General features: G+C 35.8%; 3 protein-coding genes across 4 annotated transcripts; all 3 read right to left on the bottom strand.

Moving 5' to 3' along the window:
• Positions 1-1,463: 1,463 nt before the first annotated feature.
• On the bottom strand, positions 1,464-3,555 carry LOC111801504 (ferredoxin-3, chloroplastic). Its single transcript, XM_023685516.1, has 3 exons — positions 3,391-3,555; positions 3,254-3,310; positions 1,464-2,030 (listed from the first exon to the last, which is right to left on the bottom strand). The coding sequence occupies exons 1-3, from the start codon at positions 3,443-3,445 to the stop codon at positions 1,552-1,554; spliced, it is 591 nt and encodes a 196-aa protein (XP_023541284.1). The 5' UTR covers positions 3,446-3,555; the 3' UTR covers positions 1,464-1,551.
• Positions 3,556-4,487: 932 nt separating this feature from the next.
• Positions 4,488-6,449, bottom strand: LOC111801324 (60S ribosomal protein L10a). The gene is made up of 6 exons (XM_023685276.1): positions 6,426-6,449; positions 6,251-6,297; positions 5,694-5,913; positions 5,181-5,346; positions 4,792-4,997; positions 4,488-4,706 (listed from the first exon to the last, which is right to left on the bottom strand). Exons 2-6 carry the CDS (start codon positions 6,253-6,255, stop codon positions 4,653-4,655), a joined length of 651 nt encoding a protein of 216 aa, XP_023541044.1. The 5' UTR covers positions 6,256-6,297; positions 6,426-6,449; the 3' UTR covers positions 4,488-4,652.
• Positions 6,450-7,585: 1,136 nt separating this feature from the next.
• On the bottom strand, positions 7,586-16,601 carry LOC111801367 (transmembrane 9 superfamily member 5-like). Of its 2 annotated transcripts, none has more exons than XM_023685344.1 (7): positions 16,376-16,601; positions 15,892-15,932; positions 15,023-15,611; positions 14,806-14,937; positions 8,799-8,955; positions 8,199-8,683; positions 7,586-8,104 (listed from the first exon to the last, which is right to left on the bottom strand). In XM_023685344.1, exons 1-7 carry the CDS (start codon positions 16,534-16,536, stop codon positions 7,888-7,890), a joined length of 1,782 nt encoding a protein of 593 aa, XP_023541112.1. In that variant the 5' UTR covers positions 16,537-16,601; the 3' UTR covers positions 7,586-7,887. The 2 variants fall into 2 exon arrangements, with proteins under 2 accessions (XP_023541112.1, XP_023541111.1); XM_023685343.1 differs by having other exon boundaries at positions 15,023-15,618; positions 16,376-16,487.
• Between the last annotated feature and the right edge of the window lie 3,692 nt (positions 16,602-20,293).

Here is a 20,293-nt window from a genome sequence, read left to right as displayed (position 1 = left end):
TCAGTCTTTCTCTTTGATTTACTCTTGAGTGAGTAAAGGCAGATTCTTCTTCTTCTTTCTTTCCTGCTGTTCCGGCTCATTCTCTCTCTCTTGTTACGCCTGACTCTTGAAAAGCTAAAGCTGCTAACTCCTTCATTCTAGAACAAAGACCGTAAACTATCATGAATCGATAGTCTTTCCTCTCCCTTCTTTCAAACACTGTCAGCTAACTCCTGAATTTCTTCTTTAACTGCTAACTCCTTCATTTCTTCTTGTTTCGTCTCCCTATCACTGTAAAGGAATAGAATATCTTCTTCGGATTCTTTCTCGTCAGGTTCAGGGGAAGGAGATTCTCATCCAGCCTATCTATGTTCCAGAGTTCAATCACCTAAAAAATAGGGAATATCGTCGTTCAGTCGAATGAATAGGAAGGAGTCTTTCTCTTTTACAGTTCAAGCAAGCAAGAAAGANCCCTTTCCGTGGATGGATGATCTGAAGGTCAAGCTCCGGACCCAATTCCAATCTTTGAGCTTTCCATTTTCACGTGTTGGGATGAATATCTCCTAACATTGATACTAGTTGTTAGGACCCACAACAACCCACTCGGTCTAAATAAACACAAAGAACAGAGAAAGAAAATATTGGCTAAAGGTTTATACTGGTAATGAACCTTTTAAAATTCATTGTTAGGACGTCACAATAACTCACACACGCCCTTCCTCGTGGATATCGAAAGAATCTTGGGAGCTTTTGTGTTGCTTGTCAGTGCACCTTCTAGTCTACCCTTCAATTCATTGACCATTTTTCAGAGCTTCTTATGTTCTAGCGGGTCGAACTTTTTAAGAGTTTCATATAAAGTGTTTCTTTTAGCGTTGAATTCAATTTCAAGTCCATAGAAATTCAAAGGAAAGACAAAGATTTGAGTTTTTTTTAAATAATAATAAAATAAATAAACAATAATAGTTTATGAAAGTTTATAATTAAATAATACCCAAAAAAAATAAACATATAATATATAATTCAATAATAGTTTGATTAGCATTTTAATTTCGTAAGAAAAACAAAAACAATTTTCAAAATCTAAAAATATCTAATTTCATATGGAAGTTGCCTTCAACCCATAATTAAGTTAAAAGTTCATATAAAAATGAAAAAATATATATATATTTTTACCTTTAAATTTGTTCTATGGTATCAATTTTTATCAATAGTCATACACATTTTAACGGTCTAAAGTTCAATGATATTTTTATAACCGTCTTGAAACAAAGAGATTTTTGAATTTTTTTTTTTAATTTCTTTTTCAGTAATATTTTTAAAATTTTAAAAAATTATAGATATTTTTTTAGAGTATTTTTATTAATTTAGAAAATCATAAAATTTAAAAATACATTTTATAGAAAATTGTATGATAATTTGTGCCTTGATCAAACTTGAATTTTTAATCATAAAATTAAAAAAAAAAAAAAAAAAAAAAAAATTCNATTTATTTGATATAATATCACACATTACAAATCAAAACTACAAACTCATAAAAGAAAAAGAAAACACTGATAAAACTTGGTATAGTACTCAGATCAGTTCTCCTTCTTTGTGTGTGAGAATCACACAGTCTGAAGTTGGGTGTGAAATACAGGTTAACAAATACCCCTCTTCCATTTGACTATCGTCCAGGAACGACCCGTCCGACTGATCGACTGAACCCGAAACGAATTTCCCAGCGCACGTAGAGCACGCCCCTGCCCTGCAAGAATATGGAAGGTCAATTCCTGCTTCTTCAGCTGCATCAAGAATGTAGGTATCATCAGATGCCTCAAACTCGTGCTCTTTCCCACATGGTTCGATAAGTTTGATCTTGTAGACTGCCATTGCAGTGGTTCTGGATGAGGACGATGATTTCAAGCCGAATGATTTCGATATGTTGCTTGTGGATCCGATCGAAGATGGACACTTGATAATGCTGCTTCTGAATTGGTTTTTACATGGCGCCGACGTGTTGAACATGGTGCGGGAAGGAAGCTTTGCAGTTGACATGGTTGACATTTTTGGTCCTATATCCATGAATCACACATTTAAAATCGATACAATATATCAAGCAAGCACCAAGATGAATGATCAAAAGAAAATTTAAGAACTATATTCTTCTTCATTGATTTGTTGGAGGAGTGTTTGGGAGTCCCACCTTGGCTAATTTATGAAATGACCACGGATTTATAAGTAAGGAATACATCTTCATTCGTACGAAATCTTTTGGAGAAGCCCAAAGCAAAGCCATGAGAGCTTATGCTCAAAGTGGACAATATCATACCATTGTGAAGGGTCGTGATTCCTAACACAGTATCAAAGCCATGCTCTTAACTTGGTCATACTAATCAAATCCTCAAGTGTCGAACAAAGGGTCGAGGGGAGTCGAGGGGGGAACATCTCCATTGGTATGAGGCCAAGGAAGCCCAAAGCAAAACCATGAGAGCTTATGCTTAAAGTGGACAATATCATGCCATTGTGGAGAGTCATGATTCCTAACATGGTATCAGAGTCATAACATGGTATCAGAGTCATGCTCTTAACTTAACCATACAAATCGAATCCTCAAGTGTCGAACAAAGGGTCGAGGGGAGTCGAGGGGGGAACATCTCAATTGGTATGAAGCCAAGGAAGCCTAAAGCAAAGACATGAGAGCTTATTCTCAAAGTGGACAATATCATACCATTGTTGTCGAAAGCCTGATTTCTAACAGTATGGTCTGAAAATTGGGGATCCTCTATTCAAATTAAGAAAATGGTTACCAATACAGCGAAGTTTTTGGTATTTTGTAAGCCTCTTAAACAGAACATGAGTAGCAATGTTAAGGTAGCTATATTCATTGTTTATGGAGGAAATTGATGTATGGAGCATTATGAGAAGATGCAGCCTAATGGCTTTTCTGCTCTTCACTCGAAGCTCCAAAAAGTAATTACATCCAAATAAAACGATCAAATCCAGATCTCAGATTCTCACTTCCATTTGTTCAGAATCATTCCAAAATTCAATTTCATAACATTTCAAGAATTCGAAACAACAATCAAGCTACTGATGTTACATAATACGCTTTCCAATCTATCAAACTCATTCTTTCTTTCCCAGCAAGCAATTAGTCGATTTGCAAGGGATAAAGTAGAAATAGATAAGCAAACAAAAACACAGAGAGATCAAATAAGAACATAACAAAATTTCATGATCGAGAAAAATGCGAAAGAAACAAGAGAAAAGGGGTAAAAGGGAAAGAGAAGCTTACGGAGAGGGAGGCGGTGGAGGCGGAGGAGAAAGCGAAGGTAGAAAAGGAAACGCAGCCCTAGAGGTTGAATGAAGCGACGATTAGGGCAATGTGGAAGAGCATATAAATAAAGAGGAGAGAAAGGGAGAGAAGCTGGCCTTTGGGATGTGCAGAAAGGCCAAGAGGAGGCGAAGGGAGTGGAGATTGTGCCATTTGCAAGCTTCCAAGAGCCAATTCAGGCACCGATCAACCTCCCTTAGCTCTATAAACTATAAACGTTGTTACCCATCTCTGACTTTTGAAGACAATCATTCCATGTGGCCCGTTTCATCAACCATTTCTCTAAATATTTTGCTTTTAGGAACCCGACTCAAATTGGTTTTTAGTACTTTTCCAAACGGTCAAAACTAATATTAAGTCATTATTAGAGGGTGTTGAATGTTTAAGGTGGGTTCTAAAATTAGATATCATTTTGCATACTCGCAACTAACCTTATGAGGGTGTATGAGAGTCCATCAAAATCATATCTACACTACTGTCAATGCTAAAATGTATTATAGAGATGCAACTAATCTACAATTTTTCTACCTTGAGTTATATTATATTTAGGTCAGGATGAATGGTTTCTTTACTTATAGCCATATGCCTCGAATTATATGATATTATATGATATTGTGGCCCATTTCATCAACTATTTCTTAATATTTTAAGTTTTTAGTAGTCAAATTCAAATTGATTTCGAACTAATAACAATAGTATTTTAAAAAAAATTATACAAAATTTAGAAACTTGTAAGGTGGGTTTGATTGAGTCATAACATTCTGACATCCAACATCAATTGAGGAGAACTACAAGAGTGTAAAAACCAGACACGTTTTTGAAGAAAAATCTAAGAAAAAAACTCCCCAACCCAAATCAACCAGCAATAAATTCAGACCATTATTCAAAACTAAATCACCCGGCACGGCACTCAACAGAATAAGACTAGACCCAAAGACAATATCTACTAGTAATAAATTTAGACGGTTACTAATAGTATCAAAACTAGTACTTAACGAAGTAAGGCTAGACCCGCTCTCCATAATAAACGAGTTTTATACAACAAGACTAAAGCAGGCAATATATGCCCACAGTGGCGTAAGCACTTCGAAATAATTGATATGGAAGTATAGAGGCTAGATACCAAAACTTGTAATACCATCAGCCGCAGTAAATGTAACAAATCATGTAAACAAACGTCAAGATGTGGGTTGGGTTAGTATGAATAGAAGTTTCATTATAATTAAAGTAGAAAACGCATCTTTGTTTCTTAATTCAAGAATCATATCCAAAAACGCTCAATTCACAAAACTGCTCTTCGAGAAAATAACTTCAACGATAAAAGGAACGAACACAAGATTGACAAGTTTCCTAACAGAGCTTAGAAAACCCGGTATGACTTCCCCATTGTGCTCTTCAGGTACAGGCACCTAACCTGCAACAAACAAGCAATAGCCATGAGTGAAAATGATTGAAACAGATCAAGTTCAAGTTTAATGCAGAACCGAGATGGAACTTACGTTCTGCCAGTTCTTTTTCAACAACGAAACCAGGAAATTAACGCTCATTTGCACGTTTTGGAAGACTTGCTTCTCCTCCATGGCAACGTTCCCAACGGCAACCCCCATGCACAGAACCTTCTTAAGTTGAAATTTGACCATTGCCTTGGTCTCGTTAACTTTCGATTCCAGCGATTCTTGGTGTGTCACCAATGTTGGGAACTTTCCTGGAATGGCAAAAAGGATGAAGGAAACAGAATTAGCATATAATACGAGCCGATAAAAGTTCTAGCTTTGACTACCTTCCTTTCTGTGAAACATGAACAAGGATAAGAGTTTTCAGGAGGTTATCAATTATATAATTTGGTGAACAAAAACAGTAAAACAGTATGTTTAAAGAATGTTCTTGCCTGCTTTGTTGAGACCAGGGCCGAGAAGACGTGGGATCTGCTTAATTACAGCCTCAGATGCCAAAAAGGCATGGTATTTCTTGGCGAGCTTCTTCACCAATTTCTTGTTCTTGTTTAGCTTCTTCAAGCCTTCCACATCCATGTAGTCTAGACCAATCTTTTCGGCCTGAAATATATTTTAATGAAACCCTGTCAGGATATGTCCTCTAAGCATAAGGAAAATTAAATACAGGTAGAACCAGTAAATTGATACACGTCAAATTATCAACATAATAAACATCCACAATACAGAAAAGTGGTCATGAACTGATATCAAATCATTGGAAACGTTAGTATTTAGGCTCATACGCACCAGAAATCCTTAAACAGTAGGAGTACAGGAACAGAGAATATATTAACAGATATGATAAAATTAAACATTAGAAATATGCCAAGTTCCAAATTTTGAACATTAGAAAATAAATTACTATGGGTTGCAAAAAGAATTGTTTAAGATTTAAGAAGTAAAATTACCTCCTCAACGTGCAAGGCATCTCCAAGCATGCAAAGCTTCATCTTGGGACGGGGAATGTGCGGCAACTTCACAGAACCACTGAAACGCTTGTCCTTTTGAGGGTCATAGTTCTTCAGCCCGATCTGAAGCTCAATGGTCTCAGTAAAATTTCTCTTTTTCTCATTGCTATCAGTGAAGATAGATGAGATAGCTTCTCTCAATGCCTCACTCTGAAGCTTACTGTAGGAAGAAATGATGACAAAATAAGACCCCAAACACTAGGTATAATCAACACGATGCTACATTGAAAATTTTAAAGGAAGCACATGAATGCAAACCTACTTCCTAACAATCATCCATCCATAACATTATCAAAACTTCACAATACTCGAGATGGTAGATTAAACTATCCAGAATCGATTATTCCAAAGACCAGCCACCAAAAAACCCAAAACAGTAGAATCTTAGAAAGTAAATAACGTGTGTCCATCCATCATAACTAGCTAAAATTCATATACAAACATAAATCAGAAAACAAAACAGATATCCAAACCAAAGAAAATGCTGTAAAACAAACCTCATATTCGAATCTTCGCCTTTGCAAAGATGCTCTACACTTCAGTCCTGTGCACAAACAGAGTTCAAAAAACGTAAGATCCTTGACCAAAAGCAAAAATCAATCGAGAAACTAACAAGAACATGAGCAGTAAACGAAAGAAAACTGCAAATCGGACTAAAAAGAAAGCACTAACAGAAGAACAAATGCTGAAAACTCAAAAAAGCATGAACTGAGAATTATTGTCATGCTAAAAGGTTAAGACTTGAAGAGGGAAAGTCTGAGAAGCGACGGCTTACCGGAGGAAAAGAAAGAGATGAAGAAATTAGGGTTTAGAGAAAGGAAAATATATACGTGCCCAAGTAAGAGATGGAACGTTGAAACTGGGCCGTCCAATTTGTTGGGATACCTTCATGGGCCTAGAAGCCCATTTAACTATTTTCTAGACCCTTATATAAAATAAAAATAAAAATAATTAACAAATAAAATGATAAATTACTAATAAGAAAAAGATTATAATTACATCTTGAAGGGGAATATATATCAAGCATTTTGTAGAACGATGTGCCTAGGATTTGGATGTCCGATTCAGCAATTGATCCAAATTATGGGCATGGGGTGTTATAAATGGTATTAGAGCAGTACATCTCTCAGTAAGATGTAGTTCGAGAATGAACTTTGGCGAAAGCTAGTAAGCACGTGACATCCAAGTAAATGAGAGTACATGAATGAACTGAGACTACATCTGAATGAGAATACAAGTAAATGAGAGTACATGAATGAACTGAAACTGAATGAGAGCGATCCTAAGAATAAGATAGCTAAAATAAGTTTAAAATACTTGAAAATTGCTACCCAACTAGGTGCATTTTCGTTTTCAGTAAACTCAATTATAAGAACTTCAAATACTTGAAAATTGCTACCCAACTAGGTGCATTTTCGTTTTCAGTAAACTCAATTATAAGAACTTCAAAATAAAACGTTTTTTTTTTTCTTGGACCAATTTTACGTTGGATGACCACATGAAAAAATTCTTAAAAGCATATGAATGAGGACAAAATACGTTGAAGAACAAATTTTAAAATTTATTCAAATTTAAAAAGATAAATATCTACGAAACTCAAAATTGAATATACATATCACAAAACCAATATCAATATACATATCAATGTATTCAAATTACTCCTATATATACCCTAAGAAAACGTTCGAGATTCGTTTTTTTTTTTTTACTTTTCTATGTATAATGGAAATACCAATCACCCTTATGTCGATCTCAAAGCTAGACATGTAGAAATGTTAATGAAAATGTTGAAACGTTAGTGAAAGTTATTAGTGCAATCTTAAGCAATGTGTGGTTGACATACACAAAGATCATGTTCGAGCAATAACGAAAAAAATCTATAATATATGGATAAGACTATAGTTTCATATGGATAAGACTCTAGTTTCAATTACATGAATGAATGAGAATCAATATTGTTCCAATCAAAGAACAATGCAAAATCTTGTTTTCACTCAGATTCTTCTACTTTCTAACAGATTTTCAGCTCCCATACAAGTTAAGCAATGAAGATTTTCGAGTTTCGAATCTCTTGAAGTAGATGAAAGAACTTTATAGATTTTGTTGTCCCAGACAAACATGGGGGCTGATGAACTCATTCGCTTTTGACAGCATCATAGATACGACGAACGAATATCAAGGCAACGCGAAAACTTACAACTCCCAGCATCAGGAAGAATGCGTAACATATACAAGCATTATAGCCTACAAAGAAGCAAAGCTGCAAGAAACCATTCATATTCAACCTTGTATAGAAGTATATGCAATATCCAAACATAAAGATGGCCGTTGAGCCCCCGGAGAACACCGATCTGCACAGTCGAAAAGGCAGAATCTTATAGAAGAAAACGGATAGCATTCGAAAAGGAACAAAGATGCATCATGAAGGTCGGACATAGTAGATACCTCCACCACCATTGATGATCTTCAACAGATAGCTGAATGTAAGTCAAACCAACGCTCAAGATAGCAGTGAGTATGATAAGGATGATGAATGTGATGAACAAAGTGCTCGGAAGAGTGAAAATTTTGAACCCCCACATGCTTGCATACAAATGGTGCAGTTCAAGAACAACGGCACTGAACGACAACAGACCACTAATGAACATTTGACAAGGAAGTTTTCTGAACCAAGCCAATGGAGGAATGTCTCGCACGTTCCGCTTGGTGGCACAAGGCGCTTGAAACTCGGATCTCAAACGATATCCAATTATCCCACCAAATGCAAGCAATGGGAGACTGATAAAAGTATATATCATAAAAAGCACTCTAATGGTACCAAAAGGAAGTGCTGCAGTAGTCCCATTAGATATAGCAACAATATTAAGGATAGAAACTATGACCAATGATGGCCCCAAATACAGAATCCCTGATAGAATAACACTTTTCTCCTGAAAATAAGGAACCCCATATCAAAAGAGAAGAATTTAAAAGATCATGTGCAGCTGAAAGAACATGGCAAATATTTATATATCACACAATTAACACGAAGAGAGCAAAATTTACCCATCCATTTTCGTTAAACTGGCAGTAGAAAGAAGCAGATGTATATCCAGATACCACAGATGTAAGAGAATAGATCAAAATAATAGAAGTGAATAGTGTCCCTCGATTGTACGGATAAAGGATTCTCAGAGACGACAGGAGAAATAAACTGCAAAGCCTATTGAAGAAAATTATATACAAAATGAGTGAAATAAAATCATAAGAATAGATGATGATCACAGTGAAACTGATACAAGTATTAGTCTAAATAACATAATATTTCGATATTCTGAGTCCACCAGAAACTTTTTGTTTATGCAATCTGTTGTAATTCTGGACTACCAACTTATTTTCAACTTATTTTTCTTCGGTCTGCTAATTTTTGGCCACTATGTATCAATAGATACATGTACATGTATATGAAAGTTCATTAGTTCATATTTATTAGGGGCATGATTTTAATTTATTCATGAATCACACTTAATTAGGTGCATGGTTTTTGGATCATGAATGGCATTGGAAAATATCCCAAATTACCAATATATATACCTATGTTGACATTGGTAGAAGACATAAAAAACAATTTAGAATCATTTCCTAGTAATATAAAGTTCTACCAAATTTCTCTGTTGTCACAAATAATTGATATCGATCTTGCCAAATGTCTCCGCTGTCACCAACAATTGACCAACAATTGGTATCAGAGCGATCTTGCAACAACAAAAATAGCAGCAGAGAGACAAGTTGATAACTTTATTCAATCCGTCATCCCAATATTTGATGATCACTAAGGTCAAGAACTACTTATTCCAGTCCATTGATCGGACTATCTTGGAAACGATGCTTCAAAAGAAGACGTCCAAGGAGATTTAGGATTAAATGAAGAGGAAGTAACAAGGCTCAAGGAAGTAAAACATGCTCAATTTTAAGAAATTAGAAGAAACTTTGAAATTCTCCAAATGCAAAAGGGAGAAACAGTGAATGATTATATTGACAAGGTTATGAGTCTTGCAAATATGAAGCTCCTTGCTAGTGCATGAGCAGAAGCTTAATTGCACGAGTGCAATAGAGGGGATGACAACCTTAAAGATATCCACACCAGGTGAAGCTTCAAGCTCCGAGGTGGAGGGCAAGGAAGAAGTAGAGGTCGTGGAAGAGGCGGTCAAGAAAGAAGTAGAGATATTATCAAGATATCCACACTAGGTGAAGCTTCAAGCTCCAGAGGTGGAGGGCAAGGAAGAAGCAGAGGTTGTGGAAGAGGTGGTCGAGAAAGAAGTAGTAGAGATGTTATCAGGTCAGCAGATCTAGTCAGATACAATTATGACAACAAAGGCAAAGGACATTTTGATAAATCTAAGGTAGAATGCTATAAATGTAGATGTCTTGGACATTACAAGAACGATGTTATACCAGGCTGAAAAAGGACAAAGGAGATCAATCCAACTTTGCAGAGAAAAAAGAGAAGAAACTTTGTTCATGTCATTCCGTGCAATGAAGGTTGCAGATCAAGGTGTGTGGGTCGTAGACTCTGGATGTAGCAACCATATGATAGGTTGTAAGAAATTCTTCTCAACTCTTGATGAAAGTTTTCGTACTACTGTTTGTCTTGACAACAATGCAACCGTCCAAGTGATGGGGAAAGAAGCAGTAGATATCAAGATTCTTCTCAACGTTTGATGAAAGTTTTTGTACTACCGTTTGTCTTGGCAACAATGCAACCGTCCAAGTGATGGGGAAAGGAGCAGTAGATATCAAGACCAGAAATGGCTTTGTATAGCCAATTTCTAATGTGTTTTACATTCCTGATTTGAAGGCCTTAGTATCGACCAGTTGCCAGAAAAGGGTTATGTGATCACATTTCAAAATAATGAATGTGAGATTTATGACTCCAAGAGGATCGATTGTTAAGATGAAGATGACCACCAATCGGTTATATCTGTTGACATTAAATATCATTGTCGAGGTGGAGAAAAAAGATACCAACTAGCTTTGACATTTTAGGTATGGTCATCTTCACTTTAAAGGGTCAAAGATGTTGTCTTCAAAGAATATGGTGATTAGTCTACCAGACATCACTCCTCCCTCGAAAACTTGTGAGAGTTGTGTGGTAGCAAAGTATGAAAGAGATTCATTTCCATTCGGGAAATCAAGAAGAGCTCAAACAATTTTGGAGTTGGTTCATTTAGACTTATGTGGTTCGATCTCTCCGGCATCAAGTGATAACAAGAAATATTTCAAGACTCGCATGGATGATTTTAGTAGAAAAACATGGATTTATTTCTTGCGCACCAAATCAGAAGCCTTTAATTACTTCAAGAATTTTTGTGCTACGATGAAAACTAAAACTGGAAGAAGAGTTAAGACTTTAAAAACTAATAGAGGTGGAGAGTTTTGCTCTAACGAGTTTACTAAATTTTGTGAAAGAGAAGGTCATAAGGAGGCAGTTAACAACAACATATACACCACAAAAAAATGGTGTGACCGAAAGGAAGAATAAGATAATTCTCAACATGGTTCGAAGTTTGCTAAATGAAGGAAAAGTTCCGAAGGAATTCTGGCCAGAAGCTGTTGTATGGGTCAGCTCACATTTTCAACCAAAGTCCTACTTTCTCTGTGAGGGATATAACTCCACAAGAAGCATGGAGCGAAAGGAAGTCTGTGGTGGATCACTTTAGAATTTTTGGATGCATTGCATATGCACATGTTCCTGACGAGAGAAGGAAGAAACTCGAGGACAGGAGTTTGAAATGTGTGTTCCTTGGAGTAAATGAGACTTCCAAAGACATACAAACTCTATGATCCATTGACAAAGAAGGTGGTGGTAAGCCGCGATGTGATATTCGATAGAAATGGAAAGAAAAGGTCACTGTGAATCAACAGATTCTCATGGATCTGGAAGAAGAACAAGTGGAAACCCCTATTCAACTTCATTATGAGTATGGAGAGAACTCACCGCAAGCTTAACAAGTAGACTCAATATAAGAAAAAGATCAAGATTACAATCAAAGAAATCCAAGAACAAGAAAGAGACCAGCTTGGATGATTGATTATGAGATGATTATGACTCAAGTTCTGATAGTGCTTATTTTGCATTATTTATGGATAATAATCCAATTGTCTGTGAAGAAGCTGTAAAAGAGAAGAAATGGAGAGAAGTCATGGACAGTTAAATCAGATCCATGGAGAAAAAATAAGATGAGATCCAAGCGGGTCTTTTTTTTGTTCTTGGATTTCTTTAATTGTAATCATAATCTTCTTCTTCGGATGATTATTCTTGTTTCTTTGATTGTAATCATGATCTTCTTTTTCGGTTGATTATTCTTGTTAAGCTTGTGATGAGCTCTCTCCATGTCATAGTAGGTTGAATAAGGCTTTCAACTTGTTCTTCTTCAAGATCCACATGAATCTGCTGACTCACTATGACCTTTTCTTCCCATTTCCATGTCTTCTTTCCATTGAAGATCACATCGTGGACTCACAACCTTCTTTGTCAATGGATCATAGAGCTTATACGCCTTAAAAGTCTCACCTACTCCCAGGAACACACATTTTAAACTTTTGTCCTCAAGTTTCTTTTTCTCTTGTCAGAAACATGTGCATATGAATACGACCAAAGAATTTAAAGTGATCCACCGCAAGCTTCCTTACGCTCCATGCTTCTTGTGGAGTTATATCCCTAACAGAGAAAGTGAGGCTTCGGTTGAGAATGTAAACGAACCATATATAGCAGCTTCTGGCCAAAATTCCTTTGAAACTTCTCCTTTATTTAGCAAACTTCGAATCAGTGTTAAGAATGGTCCTATTCTTTCTTTCTGTCACACCATTTTGCTATGGTGTATATGCTGCTGTCAACTGCCTCCTTATGCCCTTCTCTTCACAAAACTTAATAAACTCATTCGAGTAGAACTCTCCACCTCTATTAGTTCTTAAAGCCTTAACTCTTCTTCGAGTTTCAATTTTTATCATAGCACAAAAATTCTTGAAGCAATCAAAGGCTTCTGATTTGGTGTGCAAAAAATAAATCCATGTTTTTATACTAAAATCATCAACGAGGGTCATGAAATATTTCTTGTTACCATTTGATGCTGGAGAGATTGGACCACATATGTTTGAATGAACCAACTCCAAAATTCCTTGAGCTTTTCTTGATTTTCCGAATGGAAATGATTCTCTTTCATGCTTTACTACCACGCAGCTCTCACAAATTTCTGAGAGAGGAGTGATGTCTGGTAAACCAGTCACCATATTTTTTGAAGACAATGCCTTTGGATATAACCGTTGGTGGTCATCTTCATCTTAGCAATCAATCATCTTCTAGAGTCATAAATCTCACCTTCACTATTTTGAAATGTGATCATATAACCCTTTTTTTTTTTTGCAACAGACCAATACCAAGCAAGTTGACCTTCAAATCAGGAATCTAAAACACATTAGAAATTAACTCTACAAGCCATTTCTAGTCTTGAGATCTACGGCTCCTTTTAACCTTACTTGAACTGTTGCATTGTTGCCAAGACAAACAGTAGTACGAAAACTTTCATTAAGAGTGAAGAAGAATTCCCTACAACCCGTCATATGGTTGCTGCATCTAGAGTCAACGACCCACATACCTTGATCTACAACCTTCATTGCATTAAATGACATCAACAAAGTTTCTTCATCTCTTTTTTCAACAAAGTTGATTGATCTCCCTTCCCTTCCCTTTTTCAGCCTGGTATAACATTTATTTTTGTAATGTACAAGGCGTCCACATTTGTAGCATTCCACCTTAGACTTGTCAAAATGCCCCTTGCCTTTGTTACCATTATCTTTTTGTAATGTACAAGGCGTCCACATTTGTAGCATTCCACCTTAGACTTGTCAAAATGCCCCTTGCCTTTGTTACCATTATCGCCTTTGACTAAATCTAATGATCTGTCAACATCTAGACTTCTTTCTGAACTGCCTCTTCCACAACCTCTACTTCTTCCTAACCCTCTACCTTTGGAGCTTGAAGCTTCACCTGTGTGGATATCTTTAAGGTTGTCATCTCCTCAATCGCACTCGTGCGATTAAGCTTCTGCTAATGCACTAGAAGGGAGCTTTGGAGTTTATCGATTTGCATCTCTTAGATACTGTTTGCTTCTTCAATAGAACATTTGAGATCACAAAATCTTTTCTTCAACTGCAACATCAGTGATTGAATGTTGAGTATTTTTAGACATACAGAAAAAGTTGAGTGTTTACCTTTTCATTGTTATCTATTAAATGTGTAACGGTACCTATGGTAAAACAATCTCGACCTCATCACCAACAATGTCAATGACATGTTTAAGTTTATGTACAGCTCAATAATGACATGCGAAGGCAGCATATCTCTTTCCCACGTGTCATTGTCAACAACCATGTTGACAAGTCTTTGTTACTAAAGAAGGACAAGCTTCCTACCATAAAATTAGGTCACGTGTTGACATTTGCAATTCAATAACATGGATGAATTCAAAATGTTTCTAACATTATCCCTCAATTTCTAGCTAGTTTAGGTTATCTTAAGAACTATATTCCACTTTCCAGCAGTCATTTAGTGCCATGTTTTTTCATTGATTCTAATACATTATGTATCCAAGATGCCACTACTTGAATCTCAAATAAACAGAGTACAATATTGAACCTATTCTATACCCCCTGATCTGCTCTTCACACTGCAAATTGAATCATCCAATGCATGTATGCTTCAAGTTTATTTAAAATTGATGCATTTTTGGCGACATTACGTCCTCGACATCGATGCTCTATACAAACTAGGGTGTCTATAATTTTTCCTAGAAAGACAGCGTTGGTTTTATTATTCATTACATTGGTCTAAAGTTGCATTGGAGTGTCAAAAACAGGCAACTAATAATTGATTGTACTTCCCAGGATGATAATATGGATCAAATTCCTTGTCTAATCAAAAAGTATAATAAAGAAGCTAATATCTCTGTTAAAGCATACCGGTACTTCATGATAAATAAACAGCTTATAGAAGAAATAGTTCAAATTAACTTACATAATCAGCAGCTGTGTACCGACACCTAAAACCGCAGAAAAGAGGGGCAAATTTGGAGGACATCTAAACACATCTCCATGAAGATATTTCCAAACAACCTCTCGTTCATCCTCTCCATCACCGCCAGAGCTCCTAAAACGAAAACAAAATTAGGTCAGCTGAAATACAAAACTAACTTTATTGTACAACTCAAGTAAATTTAGTTACAAGACATTACTTCCTCAAATCATTCTTCAGACGGCGCATAAAAAGTAAAGTAAGCAATCCCATCAACAGAATGATTATAGCAACTGAATTAAGGAATGAAAACCAGTGGATTTTCTGACTGATGGGCAGTAGCGAAGCCCTTGAATATTTATTCATCCTATTTCCATACTCTGCTGAAGTTTCATTCCAAAAAATGGAATAAGTGAACCTAACATCAAGTTCAACATCATCTGTTATATCAATGACATGATTTGGGTCGCTAAAAGCATTAACTTCAACAATTTGGTTCCCATTGAAGGAAGCATCAAACCGAATATGGGTGAAGAGATAATATTTTGGACCCTGCTTGTCTAAGATCCAACTCTGTTCATCAACTTTGCCAACAAAACCCCACACCGGAAGATCGTCACAGTACATTTGAAAGTAAAAATCATTCCTGATGGCATCCCTGAACAGTGAAACTTCAGCACCGTTTAGCTTCTTCTCACACAGAGTCACCAAATGTTTATCTTCCCTAAATCTCATCACATGCAAGGCACCAGTCAGCTTATCACCATTTAAAGCCTCCCCTAAGGTTGCTTTCTTTTGGACTAATGGATCTGCAAGCTAAGGAGAAGACCTTCAAACATATCATTTGATACAGACAAATCATGATGATCTATTTAAAAAACAATTGAATACCCACATAGGAAGCTCTTACAATTCAAAATTCTAATGGGTCTAATAAAAGAACAAGAATAAATCATGAAGCAACTATAGCAATTAACGAGCAGATATTTGGAAAGTGACCACCATTAGCTCGGGTGTTCTATATTCACATAGATTTAATATCTATTGAAACATGTAATTCCTTCATTTAGGTTGCTTTAAGAGGCTAACCTGGACGGCAGAATGGTAATCCATAGTATTGGTAGGTCTCACTGCAAGAAAAATGAGAAACGAAGTAAACAATAAGATTGGAGCGGAAGCAAAATACAAAAGAGAGAGCAAATTCAAAATGGAATTCTTGATCCAATAACATTTGAAAATTGTTCCAATGAGAAACGCCGGTAGAGCTACAAAGATCTTACATCGAAGAATCGTGTTTATTGGATAATCTAGTTCAAATGATTATCCAATAAGACAACTAGAAGAAAAATCTCACTTCAATTTAATAGTTTCTCCAAATTTCCATTTCGTATGTTCATCTAAAACTTGGACAATCTAGTGTACACATGGATATGAACATCGTCAAGAACTCATCAACGTAATCTCCAACGCAGTTCAAACTTCACACATCACTACTTCAGAGTCCAAGGGTTTATGATTAGTACAAATAAATTAGTAAACAATGAGGATACGAACGAACGAACGAACGAACGACCTGGGATTGCTCAGAGGTCCGACCTTGTTCACGAACAAGGGAATTGGATCTCCGACATTGTAGCGGTGATTGAGCGGAGAAGCAACAGAGAGACGACACGAGAATCCAAGGGCTCCGAAAAGCACCAAAACCGCAATGGCTTCAAGAAGAGGCGTAGACATTGTTGCAGAAGAAGAAGAAGAAGTTGGCGATCCAGTTTGAGAGGGTTTGACGAAGATTCGTTGGAAAATGGAGATTCAGAACCATGATCGACTACGCTTTGACTTCATGATTAAGCTCATTGGACAGCGCAGTGAATTTGCAGCGTTCAAATTTTGAATCTACAGGTTGCATCGCCTCAAATTTCAAAAAACGCAATATTCAGTTGGATTTACGATGGGGAAATTTGCAAGAAACGGTGTGATTTGATGGTGGAAATGGGAATATGATTAAACTAACTACCAATCCCAAGGTGTGTCGTGTAGCAATCCCAATTTACGAAATTAACTAATTCAAAATTTATAAAATTTAAAAATTAAATATTAAATATATGAATTTTGTATTAGGCGGCTTATTATTGTTTTATTAATAAATTATTATAATGGTATAAAATTTATGAGTATATTTCATTTAATATAATTTACTCGACCCTATACAATATTTAATATATGAAATATAAGTTTGGACTAAATATTTACGTTAAAGGTTTATATAATTTTATTACAATCATTTATTTGGGAATAATTAGAAATAAAAATTATTTAATAAGGTAAAATTAATTAATTATCTAAAATTAAATAATATAAAATTGTTGAAACTATAATTATGAGAAATAAATATACTTATTTGATTTGTAGACATTATAAATAAAAACGTTGAACCAAACTTACCTTAAAGTTTCTTTCCGTCTAATCTTAGTCGGTTTAAGTTTGATTCTCAATTGTTCTACACGATTCAATTGGTTTAGCATTGTTTTGGTTTGGTTAAGGTTAGTTTTCTTCCATTTAAGTTCGATTTAGTGTTTTTTCTTTCAATTTGAATCGGTTCGTGAAACGATTTACTTTTCGAGCCTTCGAATCATGGACCATCACTTACTAATTCGAGGGTAAGAAGATAGATAAAATTTTCATTTTTTAAATGGGGTGACATAAGAGTGTAATTAAGAACCCAAAAAAAAAAAAAAAAATTAAATAATAATAATATGAGTATGAGAGAAAAGCTAATTATTTATTTTTAAANAATAATTAAAACATTCAAAATACACGAGCACGAGGTATAAAAAAACTGTTTACAAACAAATTTAATTACATTAATACAACCCAAGTACAAAGACATAGACGACCATGGATCTAAAGGTCTCATTGCAAATAGTACAATTTACTTGTAGGTTGTCATTAAGTATTGTCTCTTATTCAATATTTTTAGTGCGATGTGTCTATATCATGAACTAAGGTTTACTAATTCCATGGTATTGTCATCTTAGCCCTATCACACTCGTTCAGTCTATTGAACCTTGTCACTCTAGATCTACGAGTGTACTTCATCTATCAGGGCTACTCGAGGTTCTAGGTACACTTAGCTAATTGGTTACTCATTTCATTGGTCCGTCTAAGTCTTTGCGCAATCTGCAGAGAGGAACAGGGGCCCTCATCACTTGGTCTCTAAGGTTGATCTAACCGATATGGATCAAGTCTCCCTATTAAAAACCTTTATGGAGTCCCCCTAATAGGTTCCATATTGTTCACTAATCAGTTTCTCCCTCGATGGTTTCTAACCGGCTTCATATTAAGTGTCACTCCAAGCACTCTTAATAAAACACTCTCCAATGAGCTCAATTTGGAGCTACTCTATTGTTGGGATTTATGTTATAAAGTCTCGTAATTAATTATTTAACTTGTATTAATAATTTTGATTATTTATTTGCAATTTTATATTATTCATTGTATAAAGAATTAAATTATTAGTGTAACCTTGAACAATACGGTTGACGTATAAGAGAATCATGTTTGAGTAATAACCTAAAGGGTCTATTGTATATGTATAAGGTTAGTGACTCATCTGATAACAAATTGGTACAACCCACTTTTTAATTGTTACAAATGATTTGATGCAAGTCATTCATGTATAGACATATGAGTGAGAGAATCTTATACAGAAAGTTTAAGATAAGACTGGACTACGAAATATTTAATCTCTCTAAACTTCTTCACAAGATGATCATATGCGATCTTAATCCTCAGTGAACTATGAACGCTTTCCTGTGATTCTTCCTTTGATTTACATGGATGGAAATATGTAGCTGATTTAATATGCCTATCATTTGGAAGGACTTGACCAAGCAGGAAGTTGAAAACATAATTTAGTGTCCTAGAAATATGAGTCCGAGATTTAAACTGCCTAAATGCCTTAATAACCTAGTAAACCTCTACGACATCCAAGTAAGTTTAAGAAAGCTTACGAGGCACTAGTAGCGTGAATGATATCAACAGAGCTCGATCGTCTCCTATTTTCTTCGGTACCTTAGCAATACTAGTCAATGACCTAAGTCAGACCAGTAGTGCTCTTATCAAGCAATAGGCATCTAGGAACTTGTACGGTCAGCTTAACTAAGGTCAAATAAAATTGAGCATCATAGCGACTAGATGAGTTCCTATTGTGAGTAGAGACGAGTTGAGAGCCTAGGTCGTGATTTTATAAACTCGTCCCGATAGAGAATTAGGGATTACATAAGTAGTTTAGTTCATGATGAGCACTACTAACGTGTGTGGAAATGGTCAATAGTTCCCTAAACAAGCTCGCTATATTGTAAATTCACTCTAAGAGGGGGTGAGGCACTTCATGGGTAAACCGCATGCCTATATCCTAGATGTTGACTATATGGTAATTCATGTGGAAGGGTTGCTAGTAAACCTACACAGATGTGTTCACATCGAGACACTATATTGTTTTTGAACTACACTACTTGTATGCGCAAGCTTACTAAGTATGAGAGCATAAATTTTAGTTTGCTCTCGAGCTGAGATACGCCATCTAGTAGATTTACAACGCTAGAACCCGACGAATAACTCTTAGGCTCTGACAAGGTTTCTGACAAGTAGCTCTAAAATTAGGTCAAGACGTCCTAGAGCTTAGAGAAAAGTCCGTGAAAACTTACTAAATGTTATGAGATTCTACAAGTAGGCTGCTTACTAAGATTTTTATAAATCCATTGGAAGGGAGAGGAGCTCTTCTATTTATAGACCAAGTGGTGTGGGCCTAGATTTAGTTCACTTTGGACCTAACCCATTAAGCTTGGGCTTTCATTAGTTTTTGATCTAACACTTTGGGTTTGGACTTTGTTCGATGCTCATCTCAATTACGCTTTAGTATTTCCACAAACCAACACAAATCGTTCTAATATATTCGGTTCTTATTTATATACTATGGGATGAAAGTCCCACCTCGGCTAATTTAGAGAATGATCATGGGTTTATAATCAAATAATACTATCTCCATTGATATGAGGTCTTTTGGGGAGGCCCAAAGCAACCCTATGAGAGCTAATTTCATATCATTGTGGAGATCGATGATTTCTAACATGGTATCAGAGTCATGCCCTAAACTTAGCCATGCCAATAGATTGACAAATCCTCATATGTCAACAAACTATTGTGAGCTGACTAAAGTATTGAACAAAGGGTGTCATACTTTGTCGGAGAGGAGGTGTTGGTTTTCCTTATAATTAAGGTTTCTGAACTATTCTACCTTCAGGATCTCTCTCATTCACATGTGGTCTCGGTTCATTCATGTACCTCTTCTTTACCCGGGTATCATATCTAATCACAATTATGCATTAGTGTGTCTACTTCTAACTTGAGAAACATATGAAAAGAAACACTACGCACTCACTTCACCCATTTAATGTCATAATACTTTCACCTCGAGTTTTCAAGACGTTAA

Source organism: Cucurbita pepo, chromosome LG09 (assembly GCF_002806865.2).
Source record: "Cucurbita pepo subsp. pepo cultivar mu-cu-16 chromosome LG09, ASM280686v2, whole genome shotgun sequence".
Taxonomy (NCBI): Eukaryota; Viridiplantae; Streptophyta; class Magnoliopsida; order Cucurbitales; family Cucurbitaceae; genus Cucurbita; species Cucurbita pepo.
Note: the sequence above shows the minus strand (reverse complement) of the source record. Positions and strands in the feature narration are given on the sequence as shown.